Source organism: Lutra lutra, chromosome 5, assembly GCF_902655055.1.
Source record: "Lutra lutra chromosome 5, mLutLut1.2, whole genome shotgun sequence".
NCBI lineage: Eukaryota > Metazoa > Chordata > Mammalia > Carnivora > Mustelidae > Lutra > Lutra lutra.
Genome location: NC_062282.1, coordinates 75403510 through 75423676, shown reverse-complemented (window position 1 = coordinate 75423676; position 20167 = coordinate 75403510). Strand labels below are relative to the sequence as shown.

Below are 20167 nucleotides of genomic sequence, written 5' to 3'. Positions count from 1 at the left end.
CAGAACTTCTCATAGATAAGAACAAGTTTATTTAAACATGTATATGAAAAGGAAAGGAAGGAGAAAAAGCTAACAACAATATGGAAAAGAATGAAGAGCCCAAAGGACTCAACATACCTCATTTTCAGATAATATAAAGCCAAAAATCAGAAATACTAAATACTAGTGAAATAATAGATATAAACTCAAGGAAAGAGAATAGAGAGCACAAAAATAAATCCACACAAATATGATCAATGACTTTTGACAGCTGTACAAAATCAACTCAATGGAGAAAGAGTGTTTCAACAGATGAAGCTAGAATGGGTGAATACCTATGTGCAGTAAAAGGAATCTGGACCTAAACCTTACACCTTATATAAATGTTAACACAAAATGGTTCACAGACCGGAATATAAAACCTAAACAAAAAGCTTCTAGAGCAAGAGAGAGGAAAACACATTTGTGACCTTGTGTTAAGATTGCTTAGTTGGGGCACCTAAGGTGGCTCATTTGGTTAAGTGTCTGCCTTTGGCACAAGCAGGTCATGATCTCAGGATCCTGGGATTGAGACCCGCATCAGGCTCCCTGCTCTGCTTCTCCCTCCCCCTCTCCCTCTGCCCCTCCCCACAACTTTCGCTCTCTTTCTCTCTCTCTCTCGAATAAATAAAACCTTAAAAAAAAAAAAGATTCCTTAGCTTTAACACTAGAAGCATAGTCATAAAAGAAAAAAAATAACAAATTTAAAACTTCTGCTCTTTTTGAAAGATAATAGTAAGAGAATGAAACTATAAGTCACAGACCGTGAGAAAATATTTACAAACCCTCATAAAACAATTGTATCTAGAAAATATATATGAATTTTTTTATGATATTTTGTTAGTCACCACACAGTATGTCATTAGGTTTTGATGTAGTGTTGAATGATTCATTGTTTGCATATAACACCCAGTGGTCCACGCATTACGTGCCCTCCTTAATACCCATCACAGTCCTAATCCATCCCCCTACCCACTCCCCTCTAAAACGCTCAGTTTGTTTCCCGGAGTCTATAGTCTCTATGGTATGTCTCCCCCTCTGATTCCCCCCCCTTCATTTTTTCCCTTCCTTCTCCTAATGTCTTCCATGCTATTCCTTATGTTCCACAAGTAAGTGAAACCACATGATAATTGACATCCTCTGCTTAATTTACTTCACTTAGCATAATCTCCTCTAGTTCCGTCCATATTGATACAAAAGTTGGGTATTCATCCTTTCTGGTGACTGAGTAATATTCCATTGTGTATATGGACCACATCTTCTTTATCCATTCATCTGTTGAAGGGCATTGCGACTCTTTCCACAGTCTGGTTACTGAGGACATTGCTGCTATGAACACTGGGGTGCCTATGGTCCTCTGTATCTTTGGGGTAAATACCCAGTACTGCAATTGCTGGGTTATAGGGTAGCTCTTTTTTTTTTAATCTTTTGAGGAACCTCCACACTGTTTTCCAAAATGGCTGCAAGAACTTGGGTTCCCACCAACAGCGCAAGAGGGTTCCCCTTTCTGCACATTCCCTCTAACACTTGTTATTTCTTGCCTTGTCAATTTTTGCAATTCTAACTGATGTGAGGTGGTATCTCCATGTGGTTTTGATTTGAATTTCCCTTATGGCTAATAATTAATGAACATTTTTTTTCATATGTCTGTTAGCCATTTGTGTGTCTTCTTTGGAAAAGTGTGCATGTCTTCTGCCCATTTTTTTACTTGATTATGTTTTTTGGATGTTGAGTTAGAGAAGTTCTTTATAGATCTTGGGTATCAGCCCTTTCTCTGTAGTGTCATTTGCAAATATCTTTTCCCATTCTGTGGGTTGCTTCTTTGTTTTATTGACTGTTTCCTTTGCTGTGCAGAAGCTTTTTATATTGATGAAGTCTCAAAAGTTCATTTTCACTATTGTTTCCTTTGCCTTTGGAGACATGTCTTGAAAGAAGTTGCTGTGGCCGATGTTGAGGTTACTGCCTGTGTTCTCCTCTAGGATTTTGATGGATTCCTGTCTCACACTGAGGCTTTCTATCCATTTTGAGTTTATCTTTGTGTATGGTGTAAGGGAATGGTCCAGTTTCCTTCTTCTGTATATAGCTGTGCCATTTTCCCAGAACTATTTATTGAAGAAACTGTCTTTTTTCCATTGGACATTCTTTCCTGCTTTTTTGAAGATTATTTGATCATAGAATTGATGGTCCCATACCTGGGCTCTCTATTTTGTTCCATTAGTCTATGTGTCTGTTTTTGTGCTGGTACCATGCTTTCTTGGGAAGCACAGCTTTGTAATATAGCTTAAAATCAGGCAACGTGATGTCTCCAGCTTTTTCTTTTTTTTTTTTTCCAACATTTCCTTGGCGATTTGAGGTCTCTTCTGGTTCTATACAAATTTTAGAATTGTTCGTTCCGGCACTTTGAAAAATGCCATTGGTATTTTGATTGGGATGGCACTGAAAAATAGATTGCTCCAGGCAGCATAGACATTTTAACAATGTTTATTCTTCTGATCCATGAGCATGGAATGTTCTTCCATCTTTTTAAGTCTTCTTCAATTTCTTTTATGAGTGTTCTGTAGTTCCTTTAGTGTCCTGTAGTTACAGATCCTTTACCTCTTTGGTTAGGTTTATTCCAAGGTATCTTATGGTTTTGGGTGCTGTTATAAATGGAATCGATTCTCTAATTTCTCTTTCTACAGTTACATTGTTAGTGTATAAGAAAGCAACTGTCTTCTGTGCATTGATTTTGTATCCTGTCACATGTGTATGAGTTCTAGTAATTTGGGGGTGGAATCTTTTGGGTTTTTCACATAAAGTATCATGTCCTCTGCAGAGGGAGAGTGAGAGTTTGACTTCTTCTTTGCCAATCTGAATACCTTTTATTTATTTTTGTTGTCTTATGGCTGTTGCTAAGACTTCTAGTACTATGTTGAACAACAGTGGCAGGAGTGGGCATCCTTGTCGTGTTCCTAATCTTAAGGGAAAGGTTCTCAGTTTTTCCCCATTGAGAAAGATATTCGTTATGTGTTTTTCATAGATGGAGTTTATGAAATTGAGAAATGTTCCCTTTATCCTTATATTCCAAAGAGGTTTTAATCAGAAAAGAATGCTATATTTTGTCAAATGCTTTTTCTGCATCAATTGACAAAATTCAATAACAAGAAAATAAACTCAATTTAAAAAACAGACAAAAGATTTGAATAACACTTCACCAAAAAGATAAAAGATGGCAAATAAGCACATAAAAAGATGTTCAACATCATTAGACATTATGGGATGCAAATTAAAACTACAATGAGATACTACAACACAGAAAATAAATTGACCATACCAAGTTCTGGTAAGAATATGGATGAGCTGGAACTCCCATAATTCATTGGTGGTAATGTAAAATAGTATCCATTCTAAAAACTGAGTAACTTATCCGAGTTACCACTTACATATACTCAACAATCCCATTCCTAGATATCTACCTTTAAGAACTTAAAACTTACCTTCACACAAGAATTTGTATATATGAATGTTTGTAGAAGCATTATTCATAACTGCCAAAAACTAGGAGTACTCACATGTCCTTCCCTAAGTGAATGTATAAACAAACTGACATGTACAGGCAGTGAATGTGGAAGAAAAATAAGTGGATAGCTGATACATGCAACAACATGGATGAATCTCAAAGGAATCATACTGAGTAAGAGAAGCCAGTCTCAAAAGGTTACATAATATAGGATTCCCTTAATATGACATTCTGGGAAATTCAAAATTCTAGGGCCTCTTGGTTCCTGCCCAGCATAGCCACAGCTCATGGTCCCAAAGAGCATTGTAACACAATGTAGCTTCCAAGAGCTGAAACTGGACAAACTGACTGGGATGCTTACTCTCTGTCCACTGACCAGTACCCACAAGCCCCCTTGTTATTTTCCTTAAGGACGGACTTGAGTGTGCCTTAATAGAACATAGAGAAGAGTTGCAGATAGCAGTTCACTGAGATGGACGGCAAGGTCCACACGGATATAAACCACATTGCTGATTTAATGGAAGTCACCAGCACTGACAAGGCTGGAGACAACCTTCATCTATGGCACCAAGAATCGCATTACTGTTCATGAGATTACTCCTGAAGAGAACAAATGCCAAGTTGTGCAAAATGAGAAAGATCTCTGCAGGCACACAAGAAATCTACTATCTGGTGATTCCTGATACCAACACTATCTACAACCCTGGTCTCAACAAGAAGAACAAATTTACTCAGATTGATTTGGAACTGGCAAGACTATAGACTTAATCAAGTCCAAGAATGGTAACCTGTGAATAGTGCCTGGAGGTGCTAACCAGGACAGCATTAGTATGATCACCAGAGATAAAAGTGAATTCAAATCCAGAGATATTTTTGATATATGCATTAGATCTGGAAGGAAACAGAGAAGAAATCACGGGTTTCTCCTGTATTTTATGTTTTCCTTCCCATGAGCCAGTCTTGTTCTCACTCCAGTAATTAACCACCACAAAGAGCAACAGGTCAAGAGTTTGAAATCAATGGTCAAAATAAAGTGATAATAATAATAATTGCCTAACCACAGATGTGTTGAATCACTATGTTGTACACTTGAAACTAATGTAACATTGCATGCCAATTATAAAAAGATTTAAATAGCCATTTGTAGGATTAAATATAAATTTTTATTTATTTGGGTGTTTACTTATTTTGTTATTTGTGTTATTCTTTGTTTACTAAGCATTTTACATCGCTTTGGTACTGATTCTTCCAATGATTATATGACGTGTATATTATTACAGATTTAAAACTGAGATGCAGAAGAGGTACATGGTCTGCTCCATTTCCCACAACTAACAAGTAGTAAAATAGAAGTTCAAACTCCAGGTCCTCCTGATTTTATTTTTCTTTACAATTTTTATTCAAAATCAATTTAGTTAACTAATAGCATATTATTAGTTTCAGAGGTAGAATTTAGTGATTCATCAGTTGTATGTAACACCAGTGATCATTAATTATATCAAGCGCCCTCCTTAATGCCCATCACGCAGTTACCCCATCTTCCCCCCTCCCCGCCCTCCAGCCACCCTCAGTTTGTTTCCTATAGTTAAGAGTCCCTTACAGTCTGTCTCCCTCTCTGTTTTTATCTTGTTTTATTTTTCCTTCCCTTCACCTGGATTCATCTGATTCTTAAAATCCACATATGAGTGAAACCATATGGTATTTGTTTTTGTGTGACTTATTTCACTTAGAATCCTAGAGGAGAACATAGGCAGTAACCTCTTCGATATCAGCCACAGCAACTTCTTTCAAGACACATCTCCAAAGGCAAGGGAAACAAAAGCGAAAATGAATTTTTGGGACTTCATCAAGCAAAGGAAACAGTCAACAAAACAAAGAGGCAACTCACTTAGAATGATACCCTGTAGGTCCTCCTGACTTGAAAACCTGTATACTCACTAACTATACTGGAGAATCTGTTAGGTGTTCAAATTCCCATATACCAGTCCATCCTTTATTTCCCCAAGTTAGATGACAGTCAGTCCCAGTTAAGCCTCTAGTTTTCACAGTGTGCTAAAGAGAAGGGAAGAGGCAACACAGTGAAAGGAAAGACAGCAGCATTTGGGCCAGATCTACATGTTTTGAATCTTGGCTCAACCACTTAGTAGCTATGATATCTCAGACAAGTAAACTGCTCCAACTGACTCAACATTCATGGAACATCTATCATGTTCCAAACCATGTTCTACACTCTCCTTGTTAATAAAACAGCAATGTTTCCTACCCTCGAGAAGCTTACACTCCAGGAGAGGACATAGACAATAAATAGGTAGGATATATATTATATCATATCACATCGTCATAAGGAGTATTAGGAAGGAAAAAGAAGGATAGGGTGATGGCAAATGGAGAAGGGTTATATTTTTTAATTATGTTCAGTTAACCACTGTATAGTACATCATTAGTTTTTGATGTAGTGTTCAATGATTCATTAGTTGAGTATAACACCCAGTGATCATCACAACATGTGCCCTCTTTAATACGCATCACCCTGTTACCCCCTCCCTCCACCCCTCTGAAACCCTCAGTTTTTTTCCCAGGGTCCAGAGTCTCTCATGGGTTACAATTACAATTTTTTTAAGAGATAGTCAAGGAAGGCTTCTGAGAAAGTGACATATGAGCAAAGACTTGAATGAGTTGTGGAAGTTATTCACTTAGAGCCTGGACAAAGAACATTCCAAGCAAAGAAAATAGCCAGTACAAAGGTCTGGTCCATGCCAAATGTACAGCAAGGAAGCAAGGAAAAACAACAAGGAAGTCAGAGTGGCTGGATAGACTGAGGGAAGGAGAGAACCAGAGGAAGTAAAATCAGGAGGAAAATGGAGGGGCTACACATGTATGTCCTTACAGAATGACATAACCCCACTTTTACTTTGAGTGGATGGGACACTGCTGGCTGGTTTGAACAGGGCAGTGCCATGATATGACTACTTCTTCTAAGTATCCCTCCAACTGATATACGGAGAATCTGCTAGAGGAGACCGGGACAGATTTTTTTTTTATTTTTTATTTTTTGGTCCTGAGCAAGTGAAAGGGTGGGGGAAACTAAGGTGGAGAAGACTAGATCCAGAACTAGTTTTGTTAAGTGTGAAATGACAATTTGGCATTCAAGTGGAGATATCAATTTGGCAAGTGGATATCTGAGTCAAGTTCAGGAGAAGGATGTGCTAAACATAACTTTTGGAGTCATCAGCATATGGACAGTATCTAATGCTCTTATATAAGATCACTAAGGCAATGAGTATAAATAGATAAAAGGAGAATTCAAAGGACAGGGCACATCTTTGGGGCATTCCAAAATTAAGATATCAAAGAGAAAATAAATCCAGAAAGAATATAAAAAGTAGTCATTCGGGAAGAAAAACACACAGAAGAGCATGTTAGGCTGGAAGCCAAGTGAAAAATGTGTACCAGAGAGGAGGGAGTAATCATCTATATCCAAGCTCTCAATAGGTCATGTAGTATGAGGCTAGAGAACCCACCACTGGATTTGGCAACATAAAAGTCACTTGTGACCCTGATGAAAACAGTCTCAGGGGAGAAAGTGGATGTGGGTGTGGAAGCCTTATCGAATGGAATAAGAAAGAATGCCGGCAGGGCAACTGGAAACAACGAGTGTAGAAAACTCAATTGAGTTTTGCTATAAAAAGGAAGAGAAAATTGTAGTTGTAACTGTAGAGAAAAGTGGAGTCACGAGAAATTCTTTTTTAAGATGAGAGAACAGCAACATGTTTGTATACTGAGCCAGTAGGAAAAGGGAAAGACTGACAACACAGGAGAAAGAAAGGAAGGTTGCAGGAGCCTTGTGCCTGAGTAGGCGTAAAGGGCTGTTATCCAACACCAAAGTAGAGGAGGCGACCTTACATAGGAGCAGGAGCACTTCCTCTGCAGCAGGAAGAGGGAGTAGTCCATGAGTGCAAATGCATGAAGGCAGAAAGTGTGAGCACGTCAACATGTGGTGCTTCTCTTCTGATGATTCCTATTTTTCAAGCAAAACCGGACACAAGGTCCTCATTTGAAAATTAGGAGGAAGGGGAGGTGTCAGAAGACTGAGAGGAGAAGGTACACAATAATGTCAGGAGAGAGGGAGGGTAAGCTACCCAGAGACACCAAGGACCGCCGGAGGTGGGGGTGGTCGATGGCATGCCTGATCAGCACGGCTGTGTCTTGTGCAGCCACATTTACTCTGCAGAGGCAGGAACAGGGCAGTGGAGAGGGAGACTCAACTAAGGTCAGGCTTCTGTCCAGTAAGAAGGATGAAATAAGAGGAGAAGAGAGTTGATGATATGGACAGGGATGATTTATAACCATTGCCCCAGATTATTAAGCACTGCAGGGAGGGAGCCAGGCCCCTGAAGGGAAGGAAAACCAGTGAAAGGGAGGTATAATCAAAGCAGCCTGTAGCTCTGGGAGAATCCAAGTATTGCTGGGATTGGGGTCCCAGAGGGAGTGAGCTCAACATATAAAAGGCGGTGGTCAGAGTGTAAAGAACTGAAGGTGGGGTCCTCAAGGAGCTGTGGTTCCCAGGAACAAGTAAGAGAATGAGTGGCCGAGTTAGGAGTTGAGAAGGTGGCTGGGAAAGACTCTGTCAAGGAAATGAGAGGGCAGAGTAATGGGAGGGTCACCTTCCTGGATCTGGAAACCACCACGGATAACAACAGCAATGTTGGGAGGATGGCAGTGAGATGGGGGCTGAAATCTTCAGGGAAGTTAAGAGTGACCCAGAGATGAGTAAGTTACAAATAGAAGGCAAAGTAGATTCAGCCTGCTTGTCTCTCTCTCTGGGTCTCAGTTTCCTCACGTTTAAGTTGGAAATGCTGACAGTCCTTCCATCATGAGATTTTTCTAAGGATTAAGTGAGATGCTGCAGGTAGAACATCTGTCACCCATTGGGACTGGCAGATTTTTAACACACAGAAAATGGAATTATTTTTAAAAGGGTCCTTGTGAACTCCCGGGTGTGTGTCTCATCTACTTCCAGCTATAGTTGGGAGAGTGTGGCTTACTGAGCTCAGGGGTGGCCCAATAAATCACAATCATCATAATTTCCCAGAGACATCCACCTGTTGTCCTCTCTGGTAAGCCTGGGCCTGGCCATGAGCACCTCCACCATCTGCAGCTGTCCTTATCCATGTCACCTCTCTCTTCTCGGCAGGCCTGAGTTTTCTCTAAGTCTTCCAGCCATCTGCAGACACCAGGTTTGTTGTCTCCCAGTCTGTCTAATGCAGAAGGCAAAAGCAAACTACATGCTTTGGCTACACTGTCGAGTGGGTCCCCCCAACTTTTTATGGCCAGGTTAGCTGCAAGAGCCCAGGGAAGCTAAAACCTCATGTTGTGAACCGTGCTGAGCGCAGAACCATGCAGAGGCTCTAGGGCAGTACAATCTGATGTTCTAGCATGGGGAGCTTGGGCCATGGGCTAGGTCAAGCCCTTTCCATTTCTTCTCTGTATCTAACCATGCACTCAGCTCTAGGCAGGAGTTTCTACCAAGAGATGAGGTCATGTCTAACTAACAGGGAAGTGTCTGCCTTACCAAGAACAGGTGACAATATTCAGAGACTCCCCCTTCTCAAGACAGAGACAAGAAAGGTGATGGAGTAGGGGCCAGAAATGCTCAGGACACCTGAGCTGCAGCAGCAGGACTGCCAGAGTTGAACAGGTCCTTTTTGCTGAGCCCAGCAAAACTCAACTCCCTTGAGTTTCCCACCCCTGGTGCATCAGGGCTCTCAGAATATCTTAGCTGGAATACATTCTGAGCAAGTTTTATCTAGCATTACTGTTACGCAACCCAGAGAGTGGATGCCTAGCCTCTACCCCACACGAACTCAGAGACCACATCTGCCCTGCTCATTGCCAATTTTTCATTGCCTAGTACATAACAGGCCCTCAGTAATGAGGGAGAGAAGGAACACAGGGAGGGAAGGACGGAGGGAGAGATGTTAAGGATGGAGGAGCACAGAATACAGCTCTTCATCTCATCACCCAGCTCTGTGCCAAAACCTAGAAGACTCCAAGTATTCTCCCTGAATCCTTCTCCATGACAGTCTGCCCAAGCTGAGCAGTCATCTCTTTCTACCCAGAATTTTCCTTTTCCTTCTTAAATTATATAGGAAAATGAAGGCCATTCTTGTCAGAAAACATTTTCTTGATCCTCCTCCCAGCAAACAAACACTTACCGCCCTCCTTCTGTAATGCACAGTGGTATTTTGACGTGGCAGTGCTAGAAGGAGACAAGAATCCTTAATTCAGAAAAATAGCTATGCTTCTACAGTTTGCCGGGTTCCCACCTATTTACTGAGGAATCCAAATTCTGGAAAAGCAAACTTGCATTCCTATTTACCAACTACTACTTACCAGTCTGAAGGCTGTTGACATTGATTAACATTAAAGGTGACATTTGGCGCTCCTGTCCTTTCTGAATAGATTTGTTTCGACTAAGAAACAAACAAGGAAACCTCTAGAGGAAAATACTTCTGGGGAGTAGTGGTATGAGGGTGACATAAAACATTTTTTTGTCCAACATTTTGGATCATTATCTGGAATTGAAGCAATCTGCCTGGGGCGGGGGTGAGGGGGTAGAAGCTGGCATGTCACTCAGGAAGGAAATGCAGACTCTCAAAGATTATTCTGAAAGGTATGCCTAGGGAAGAGAACAGAAGACCCCAGGGGCAACTTAATAACAAAACAAAACAAAGGTCTAAAGACGTTTACTCAACTGGCAAGTAATTTAAGGAGCCATGATTTGCCACAAAAGGATATGCAGTAAGAAAGGAGCCCATTAGTTTTAAATTACATTTGATTTTTAAATTTATAATTTACAAGCAGATTTTCCAGCCCCTAAAAGGAAAGCACACCTATGTGCATTTTTTTTCCAGTTTTAGCCTATCAGCCATATCTTCCAGTAAACTTTCTGTGTACAACAGTCACAACTCTAAGTGGGTAGTAAATGAGTGAAGTGTTATTTCCAGCCTCCAAAGTTCATTTCTTTATCACCCCTCTCTCAGAACTGTGCACAAAGAAGTACTACTTTGAAAGAGCCAAGATGGGGATCAGCAGCCATCAGAAGCCCTTAGAGAACAAGGTTAAAGGACAGATCCTGGGTGTCAGCGGCAGAAATTCTGACTCAGTTTGTGAGGGGCCCTGGGAATCTGCAGTTCCAGCATGCACCCACGGTGACTCCGAAGCAGGTAGCCCTCGGAGCCCACCCTGTCCAATCCCAGCTTAGAGAAGAGGCCCCTCTAAGCTGCTGTGCCTTCTGGACACAGCCCAGCCCTGGTTCCAGCGCTCTCCGTGAGCTCACACTTGGTGGACAGTTACTGATCCACACTGCTGTGCTGTGTCGCTCCATGGGGCTCCGTGTGACATACCCCTGATTTCTCTTTATTCTGTCAGAACGATTACAGGAAGTTATCTATGCAATGCAAGGATTTTGTGGTGGGCGTGCTGGACCTATGCCGAGACACGGAAGAGGTGGAAGCGATTTTAAATGGCGATGTGAACTTCCAAGTCTGGTCCGACCACCACCGTCCAAGCCTGAGCCGCATCAAACTCGCCATTAAATATGAAGTCAAGAAGGTAAGCTTCCCCACCTCTCCAGGCCTTCCCACTTTGTGGGACTGTTGGCCTAGCTTTGTGCCCAAGCGTATTTTACGTTCCCACAAGGTGACCGTGAAAACACCAATCTCCCGACTGCTCTCTAGACAGAGAATGGCCAGCCTTGCAGAACTGCTCAAAGCTCCTCTCAGCGAGCCCCTCCCTTCACTCCCCAGTCCACCAAGGGAAAGGTAGCAGGACTGTAATTCCATGAGCAGGCTTTGAGCCTGGAAAACAACAGAGGAGATTTTCAGCCTCCAGATGACTGGCAGGGACAATGTGACCTGACATCAGCTAGGATGCCAATTCCCCAGTTTTCCCAAGAAAATGAATCACTCTGGTCTGTCAATAGCACTGATTGAGATCTGTATGTCTAGGGACTTGCTGTGTAGAAATGTTTAGCATGGAGGCTTTGTGGGAGCCTAGAGGAATTTCATTCCAAAGGCTTATGCAAGTACTTAGTAGGAAGCTCAAGGAGACTTTTCACAGGAGTAAGCTTGTCCCACCTCCTCAGTCAACCTCAAGGTGTCTTTAATGGCCACAAGCATCCAGTAGCCCTCAGGCCCACAGTGGGTGGTCAGACTGAAGTCCTAAGCAGCAGAAGTCAATTATGCCTCCACTCTGGATGGACTCTGGATTCTTTAGAATCTGCTCTGACAGCCTTGCAGGACTGCTCAGGATGTCATCCATCCTGATGAAAACTGCAGCTCTCCAAAGATCCATGTGTTTCATTATCATTGTGCTTTGCATATATGTAAAATGGGTGCTCAGCCTTCAAGGGTTTTTATTTTTCCCAGCTATTTCAAAGGGTCAATACTGGGGTATTTTCAATGCCCCCAAACTGACCTCTGGGCAATTCTCTTGCTTACGTTAATTTGTATGGAGGGAACCATCTTTCAACAAACCACATGCATCTGTGCAAATCATCTAGTTAGAGCTTCCAAGTTTGAAAAAAATCTTCCTGTCCCTCTTACTTTTAATAATAATAAAAAAAATCTAGGAAAAATAGCTTTGTTCAAAGACTCTGGGTCCCAAAGGTTAAGTGGACAAATCATAGGAAATGTGGTCTTCAATTACCATTCAAAAGCACAGGGCTATGAAAAGAGAAGAAGCAGGCTATAGCTTCAAGTACAACCTTATTTTCTGGGGTCAGGAAAATTCTCATTTTTTTCACCAATCCCAAGAGCTCAATGAGGCTTTTCATCAAAGCACAGCATTCTTTAATTCAGAAGCTGGTGAAGATACCCATGGCCTTGGAGTTCACACAAACCCTGCAATGGAAGCTATTAGCAGTGGTAATGATGAGCCTGAGTTTCCAGAATCACAAGCATTTGCTTGCTTGCTTCCTTCCTTCCTTCCTTCCCCACCTCCCAGCACAGGGAAGGAGCATAGGGTGGAAGTGAAGATGTCCCTGAAAACCCGAAGAACAGTAGATGCTTGGCATCTGCAGATTTATATTTGCCATTTGGCTACTTATGAGCAATTGCAATGACCCATTAAATGCAAGCGGTCACCATTTTTCTGAAACATAAATCCAAACCTCTAGCAACACCATCAGTGAGGGTAGATCAGTCAGCTAGTCCAGAAGTCTGGCCGCTACCTCAGAGCTATGTGTTCCCCTTGTTGTCAACTACTGAGTACAAAACTGCCCTGGTGATGAATGAGAAGAAAAAGAGAAGTATGCCATGAACAGGACAGTTCAGGGCACAATAAAAAAGGCTTCATGAGGGAAATTACTTAGCAGTATTTGCCAATTAGAAGTCACAAAGGCCTCAGGAAATATGCATCATGAATGTCAAGTGTCCGCAGCAGTTTGTGGGTGGGAAGATGATAAACCACCTGCCTAAAAAGTCAGCCTTGCTCATCTGAAACACCTCCAATGGATAAATTCTCTCAAACCATGGGTACCATTATGTAACAGCGGACAGACACAGAGCTTTCCTTGACATTTATTCTATCGTGAATTATAGTGAAAATACCTAATATTAAAAAGATACATTAATATTATAATGAGATTTCATTTTTAATTTATGAACTTTAGCATGCTTCCATGGGCATAATCTAACCCTAGGTCTTTGAGTTATGAAATGACTAGTATCAAAGCCTCTTTATAAATACATTCCCTTTACACCTGATATATATAATAGCTTTAGGGCTAGAATACAGAACCATAAAAAATTCCTAAGCCTCTGCCCACATGATATCAAATCAAACCACTAATTCAGTCATTAAAGCAAACTAATTGTTCTTGGCAGTTTCATGGGCTGCTACTAAGTAAGATCTTGTGTTGTGTTAATAAATTGGGAGATCCTGAGTTAAGTAGAGTCAAAAAGATATCTTTGTTTAAAGACATTACAGAGCTTTAATATGCTTTGCTACTCTAATTAAAAGAAAAAGAGTACAATATGTATTACTTCACCACAAAACTCTTTCTCATGGAACACTGATGAAACTCGTTTTCCATGCAGATATATCCATGGAAACTCTAATGTCAAATCAGCCTCTTTGAGCTATGAAACGCACAGATCTAAATGAAGTGGGTGCCGTCCTGTGGTTGATAATGAGCCCTCGATCGTGTCCCTCACCTAAATGTCTGCCGCTTTTCACGCACCACACGAATGTCTGAACCTCTGGCTGGCTCAGTCATAATATCAGCCTCTATGAGATCAAGACAATTGTCACACCATTGCACAAGGGACCACCTGGTAAACAGAAAAGAATCATGAAGTAGGTGTCACAAAACCAGATTTTTAGCATGATTCCTTCACTTACGAGCCACGTGGTTTTGGACAAGTCTCTGAAGGTCTCTAAGTCTCATCCTTCCTTCCTTCCATTCCAAAATGGGCATATAAGCTTCTGCTCCCATTTCCTGTGAACCTTCAAATAGGATGATATGAGAGGAAATGCTCTGCAAACTGTAAAGTTCTCTGGAGTTCCACAGAGAAGCATCATTGTTGTCATTCAATGATGTCCCTCTTCCTTGGAACCGGGAGGGGGGGGTCTATTTCCAGAGATATTCCCTAGCTTGTCCTTTGTCTTTTCCCTAGAAAATGCTAGAAACTTCCCCTTGGGTAAGGACATTATCATTATAGCCTAAAATCCTTCCAGAAAAGACAAAAGTCCTTGTGAGGATATGGTTTTTCTCCATGACTTCAGTTTTTTTTTTTCCTTTCCCTTCAGTATTTTTTTTTTATAATTTTTTTTTTTATTTTTTATAAACATATATTTTTATCCCCAGGGGTACAGGTCTGCGAATCGCCAGTTTTACACACTTCACAGCACTCACCATAGCACATACCCTCCCCAATATCCATAACCCCACCCCCCCTCCCAACCCCCTCCCCCCATCAACCCTCAGTTTGTTTTGTGAGATTAAGTCACTTATGGTTTGTCTCCCTCCCAATCCCATCTTGTTTCATTTACTCTTCTCCTACCCCCTCAACCCCCCATGTTGCATCTCCTCTCCCTCATATCAGGGAGATCATATGATAGTTGTCTTTCTCCGATTGACTTATTTCGCTAAGCATGATACCCTCTAGTTCCATCCACGTCGTCGCAAATGGCAAGATTTCATTTCTTTTGATGGCTGCATAGTATTCCATTGTGTATATATACCACATCTTCTTTATCCATTCGTCTGTTGATGGACATCTAGGTTCTTTCCATAGTTTGGCTATTGTAGACATTGCTGCTATAAACATTCGGGTGCACGTGCCCCTTCGTTCAGATCACTACGTTTGTATCTTTAGGGTAAATACCCAGTAGTGCAATTGCTGGGTCATAGGGTAGTTCTATTTTCAACATTTTAAGGAACCTCCATGCTGTTTTCCAGAGTGGTTGCACCAGCTTGCATTCCCACCAACAGTGTAGGAGGGTTCCCCTTTCTCTGCATCCTCGCCAGCATCTGTCATTTCCTGACTTGTTAATTTTAGCCATTCTGACTGGTGTGAGGTGAAATAATCCAATCAAGAAATGGGCAGAGGTCATGAACAGACATTTCTGCAAAGAAGACATCCAGATGGCCAACAGACACATGAAAAAGTGCTCCATATCACTCGGCATCAGGGAAATACAAATCAAAACCACCATGACTTCAGTTTTAAGAAAGTAACTCGGCCTCCCCAAAAACCAACACATATGTGTTATATGAAATGTTAATCATTGTATTTGGAAGACAGTTTTAGAAAAGTGGCTCAGAAGGTGCCCTTAGAGGTTAATCTTGGCCCAACCACTTATTAATAGAGTTACCTGAGCAAGTCACTTAGCCTCTCCACGTCTCACTTGGTTTATTAAGTATGGATAATAATACCTATTTCCTAGGATTATGATAAGAATCAAATGGGATAAAGTAAGTGTGCCTCAAATAGCATTGGGCCCATCAGCCTGTGGGTATGAATGAAGCGGTACACTATGCACACTACAACAGCTTAGAGCCCATGTTCATGTTACTTAACACATTTCTGTCATCCATCTCAGTCCATACCAGACTTAACAGGCTATGGTCCCTTTGGAAGCCAAGCTTGCCTTATGAAGAAGCAAGGAGGCTTCTCTCCCCAGGCTGAGTCACACATAATCTGAGAAGTAATTCCACTTGGGCCCCATGGATAAAGAAATCAATCCCTCCAACTTTGGCCCACAGCCTGCCATATATAGGCCTTGGTCTTCTTCAGGGCCAATGGGACTGGCAGACATCTTGCTGTCTTCTCCACTTCTAGCTATCTCTGGCCTCACAGAACCATGCCTAATATCTTCTTAAAGGCACTCTTCTCCCTCTGCATATCAATTCTAAATAAATGCTTAGGGAACTTCCAGCTCCACCAACAGGGAAGACCCAACCAGTCTCAAAATCCATTTAGGCTCAGCCAGACCCAGGCTGCAGCCATAAAGGGAGCCCAGTGTCTAGCACGTGGTCATTGCTGACCAGCTGGTCAGAGAGATCTAGACTCAATCATTGGTGCTCTCTTCAACTTGATTAACTGAAGACACACATCTGAACCCTTTACTCTCACCGCTCCCTCTCTCTCTTCTTGATCCCTTCTTCATCTCTAGGCTCACAGGGATATTATCTTCCTTTCCCCTGCATTATCCCTTGCTTCTTCCTGACTCCAGGTCTGCCTAGATGGGGATCATATAAACCTCCTATTCACTGAAAGAACTTTGTAGACATGTATCATTCAAGTTCAAATGTCACAGGAGAATGGGACAAAGGGACCCAGAAGGTCCAATTTTGCACAATAGAAGCCTTACCTCTACCTAGAGAGGAGATGGAGGTTCTTTGGACATAACTAAGCAAAGATATATTATTTTTTTAAAAAGGAGAACACATGAATATTTTGTCCAAAATTACATTGGTCCCACTGTAGAGAGCATGTCTATTACCAGGCAGTATCACCAGTAAGGGGGTAGTTCAATCTGACATGTTGTTTCAGCCACTGCCTGTGAGCTCTGTAGACAAAGACTGGCCTGCTGGGCATCCCAAGGCGGGTACGATAGTCCTGTTCTCAAAGAGCCATCAGGTGGTAGGTAAGGTGGGGACAGGGATGCTATGACTGTAGCAGCAGCAGCCTCTGCACCTCACTAGCTGAGTAAAGTAGAAGTAACAGTAGTCACTTTCAGACTTGCAGGTGGCCCCCCGCTGTCTGGTGTCCTGGCCTGTGGCTTGGTTTGTGGAACCTAAGCATGGCACTGGCCATCTTTCCTCCCAACTAATGACACTCCCTATCCTCCTATGGGAGCAGTTTCACTTTGCTAAGTCTGTCAGACTCTGAGAGCTGCACTTTCCTGACTCCGCCAAGCTCCTAGGTGATTCCTAGCTCAAAAAGCTAGTCTCACATGAAATAAAGCCCTGGGACAGGACAAAGAGAAGGACAAGGAGTTAAAGAGGGGACCTCACTAACCCTACTAAAACAGTTCCCTTTTTTCCATACCATTGTACTAAGGAAATAATATTCCCTATGATTTTCATTCACTTACTTGGGCATCATTTAATAAACATTCACTGTGTCCACCACACCACCAACTCTATGCTGAGCACGGGGGAGACTGAAGAGATCAAGACCCAGGCCTCACCCTTGAGGGGTTCATCTAGCAAAGGAGAGAGGACAAGAGAACAAAGGAGAGAGAAGTGTGAACAACCATTACAATCGTGTCTGAGCAGGACAAACAGAAACAGGAAGAGGCAGCCTGGAGGCCAGAGGAAGCAGTGACCAGCTCAGCCCACGGGACCCCAGGAAAAGTTTCCCAGAAGCCCAGAAATGCTTGAGACAGGGCTAAAAGGATGAGAGGTGCCAGATGGGATGTCAATTTAGCAGAGAAGCAAGGGAGGACAATTTAGGCAGAGGGAGGTGAAAGCTGAGAGTCGCAGATACCTGGGGGAGAGTGGCATGGATGGGGCTATGTTTAGAGGGCGACAAGTGTTTCGCCATGGCCGTATCACTGTGGGAAAGGAGCAGACTGAAAAGCTTCTCAGAACCCAATCCTTGAGGGCATTTCATTACATAGCCACTTGGACTTTATCCTGGCAGCACTATCCCAGGGAATTTTCTGTGATGATGCAAATGTTCTATTTTCTGCTGTCTAACACGGTAGGTGCTAGCTTCTTATGCATGGCTAGCCAGCACTGGAAATGTGGCTAAGGTAATTATGGAACTGAATTCTTAGTGTTTTTAAAATGAATTAGTTCAAATAGCAAAGCCGGTCATGGGCAGTGGGTACCACACTGGACAGTATGGACCTATATCCTCACTCATGCCTTCAACAAGCTTTCAGTGAGTGCCAACAAAGCATGCCATGCTAATTACTAGGGACACGGTGCTGAATAAAGGACAGGATATCAGTCGTCAAGGGAGAGACAGATTATAATCAACATACCACACCAATAAATTGTGATGTTGGATTTGAAGTAAGTGTTATAAAAGAGAAGACCATGATATTATAACTTCTAAAGTCAGATGTCACCTAATCAGGGAAGTCAATGAAGGCTTCTCTGAGGAAGTCATACTTGCTCTGAGAGCTAAAGAATAAAAGTTAACCAGATGTGGGGAGGACATTTCTAAAGGAGAGAACATGTTCAAAGCAAATTCAAAGGCCCTGTGGTAAGAGAAAACATAGCATATAAGAGAAACTGAAAGAAGGTGAATGTGGCTGAGTTGGAAGGCATAGAGAAGAGTGGGGTGTGGGATGAATGTAAAGAAGCAGGCAGGGACCAGACCACACAGAGGCTCATTAAGCATGCTAAAGAATTTTGTTCTCATTCTTTTTTTCAAGAATAAGAGGAAGCCACTGGAAAACTTTAATGAGAAGCAGTTGTAAATATGAGGAGAAAGGCTAGAAGGCAAACAGGGTGGGTATAGATGCAGCATAACTGTTGGGCAAAAGGGACATGATATTAATAAAGACAGGCATCATTAAGCTCCGTTGACAAGCAAAACCAAAGTTATAGTGACTTTCAGTGAAAGAAGGCTTATTTATTGTTCATCCTATTTCCGTCTTGGAACAGAATTCACTCAGAAACTCAGGATGATAGGACAGCTACCCTCTCCAGTGGCCCCACCCTGTCAAAGGGAACTCCAGCGATGGAGAGTCCCACACTAGCAAGGAAATGCTTCCACCTAGAAGTGACACACATTATTTCCACTTACGACTCACGGTCAACAATTAGTCACATCACCCACAATACCATAAGGGAACCCGGGATGTATAACCCTGCCATATGTTGAAAGGAGAGAAAAATGAAGCTATTTGGCAAATAGCACTAATGACCTCCAAAGGATAAAAGTTGAGGGAATTCATACTAACAGCCTCAAGCTCTCTATAAATAGGAAACAGAATCACCCTCTGAGGTAGAAGGCAGCCTGAAAAAAGTGAAAAAAATTGGGGAAAAATACCATGGGAGATGAACAGACAACTGAACAGTAGAGCCAACAGCCCAGCCAAGAGGGAAGATGGTAAATTCTTCGTGAATAGTCAGTGTTCTTAATAAAAATAGAAAATCTCTACCAAAAAAATAATAATAATAATAATAACAACAACACACTAAATCAATGTCCTCCATGAACCTCAATTCCAAGCTGTCAATTTCATTTTGAGATTTTTTTTCATAGCCATAGGGCCCAGAAATGCACAAAATGCACACCGTAAGTTCCTCCCAGAGAATAATGCCAAGTAGGGTGGGGTGAGCTGGGGATGGGAACAATTCTACTCACATCACCACTCTGTAAAGCTGGGCCAGGACCTCTAAACCCAACAGAAGTTCAAGTTCCTTTGCTTCTTTCTTCCAAAAATCACCACCTTGTGCACATTTTACAGCCATGCTGCAAATGGACCCACTTTTCTACCCGGAAAAACTCCCAGGAGAAGAAAACAGAACATATTGGGTCTCAATACAGTGTTACAGTTGAGTGCCGGCCTGCTCAAATTCTCCAGTCACTAAGTATGTGGCTTTCATTAAGCTGCTGAGCCTGCTGGCCTACAGCAGACTCCCAGATAAGGGGGACCCTGATGCCCAAGAGCCTGCTGGCTGAAATCTGTGTTAAAAGACACAATGAGACCCAGAAATAGATGCACAGCTGGCTGAAACCCCTCACCCAAATGCAGTGACCACAGGGAGGGACACTAGAAGGATGGAGGGAAGATGACCTCTGCTGTGGTTCTGTTTCACTTCCTCTCTCTGCACAGAGCACAGGGACAGTGAGCAAAGGGGACCTAGGGACATCAGGGCTTTCTAGAGGACATCTGAGAGTCCATTCAGACACTCACATGCTCTAAGCAGACATTCTCCCACTGTGTTTTCCTGCTGAGGCATCGTTTTACCAGATGCTCTGAGTTAAGAAGATCAGAGTTGTCACAAACACAGCCTGGCCGGGCAGGCACTACCCCAAACTGTGCCCCAGGATGCCCGGTAGCTGCCAAACGCTGTTGGAATCTATTGGTGTCAAAAGCATCCATCAGCAACCTCTTTGGGGATTCCTCTCAGCACTTTGTAGCCCTAGCCTGACCACACAGCACAATAATTATCAA

General features: G+C 42.3%; 1 protein-coding gene and 1 long non-coding RNA gene across 2 annotated transcripts in view; one reads left to right on the top strand and one right to left on the bottom strand.

Annotated features, from left to right (window-relative positions):
• TRPC7 (transient receptor potential cation channel subfamily C member 7) overlaps positions 1-20167 on the top strand; it is a 146456-nt gene that overhangs the window by 40033 nt on the left and 86256 nt on the right. Inside the window, exon 3 of the mRNA XM_047731519.1 lies at positions 10949-11131. Within this exon, the coding sequence (XP_047587475.1) occupies positions 10949-11131 (183 nt within the window). The remainder of the gene's footprint in view (positions 1-10948; positions 11132-20167) is intronic.
• Positions 1-20167, bottom strand: part of LOC125100957 (uncharacterized) — a 323574-nt gene that overhangs the window by 294347 nt on the left and 9060 nt on the right. The gene's annotated exons all lie outside the window — the stretch shown is intronic.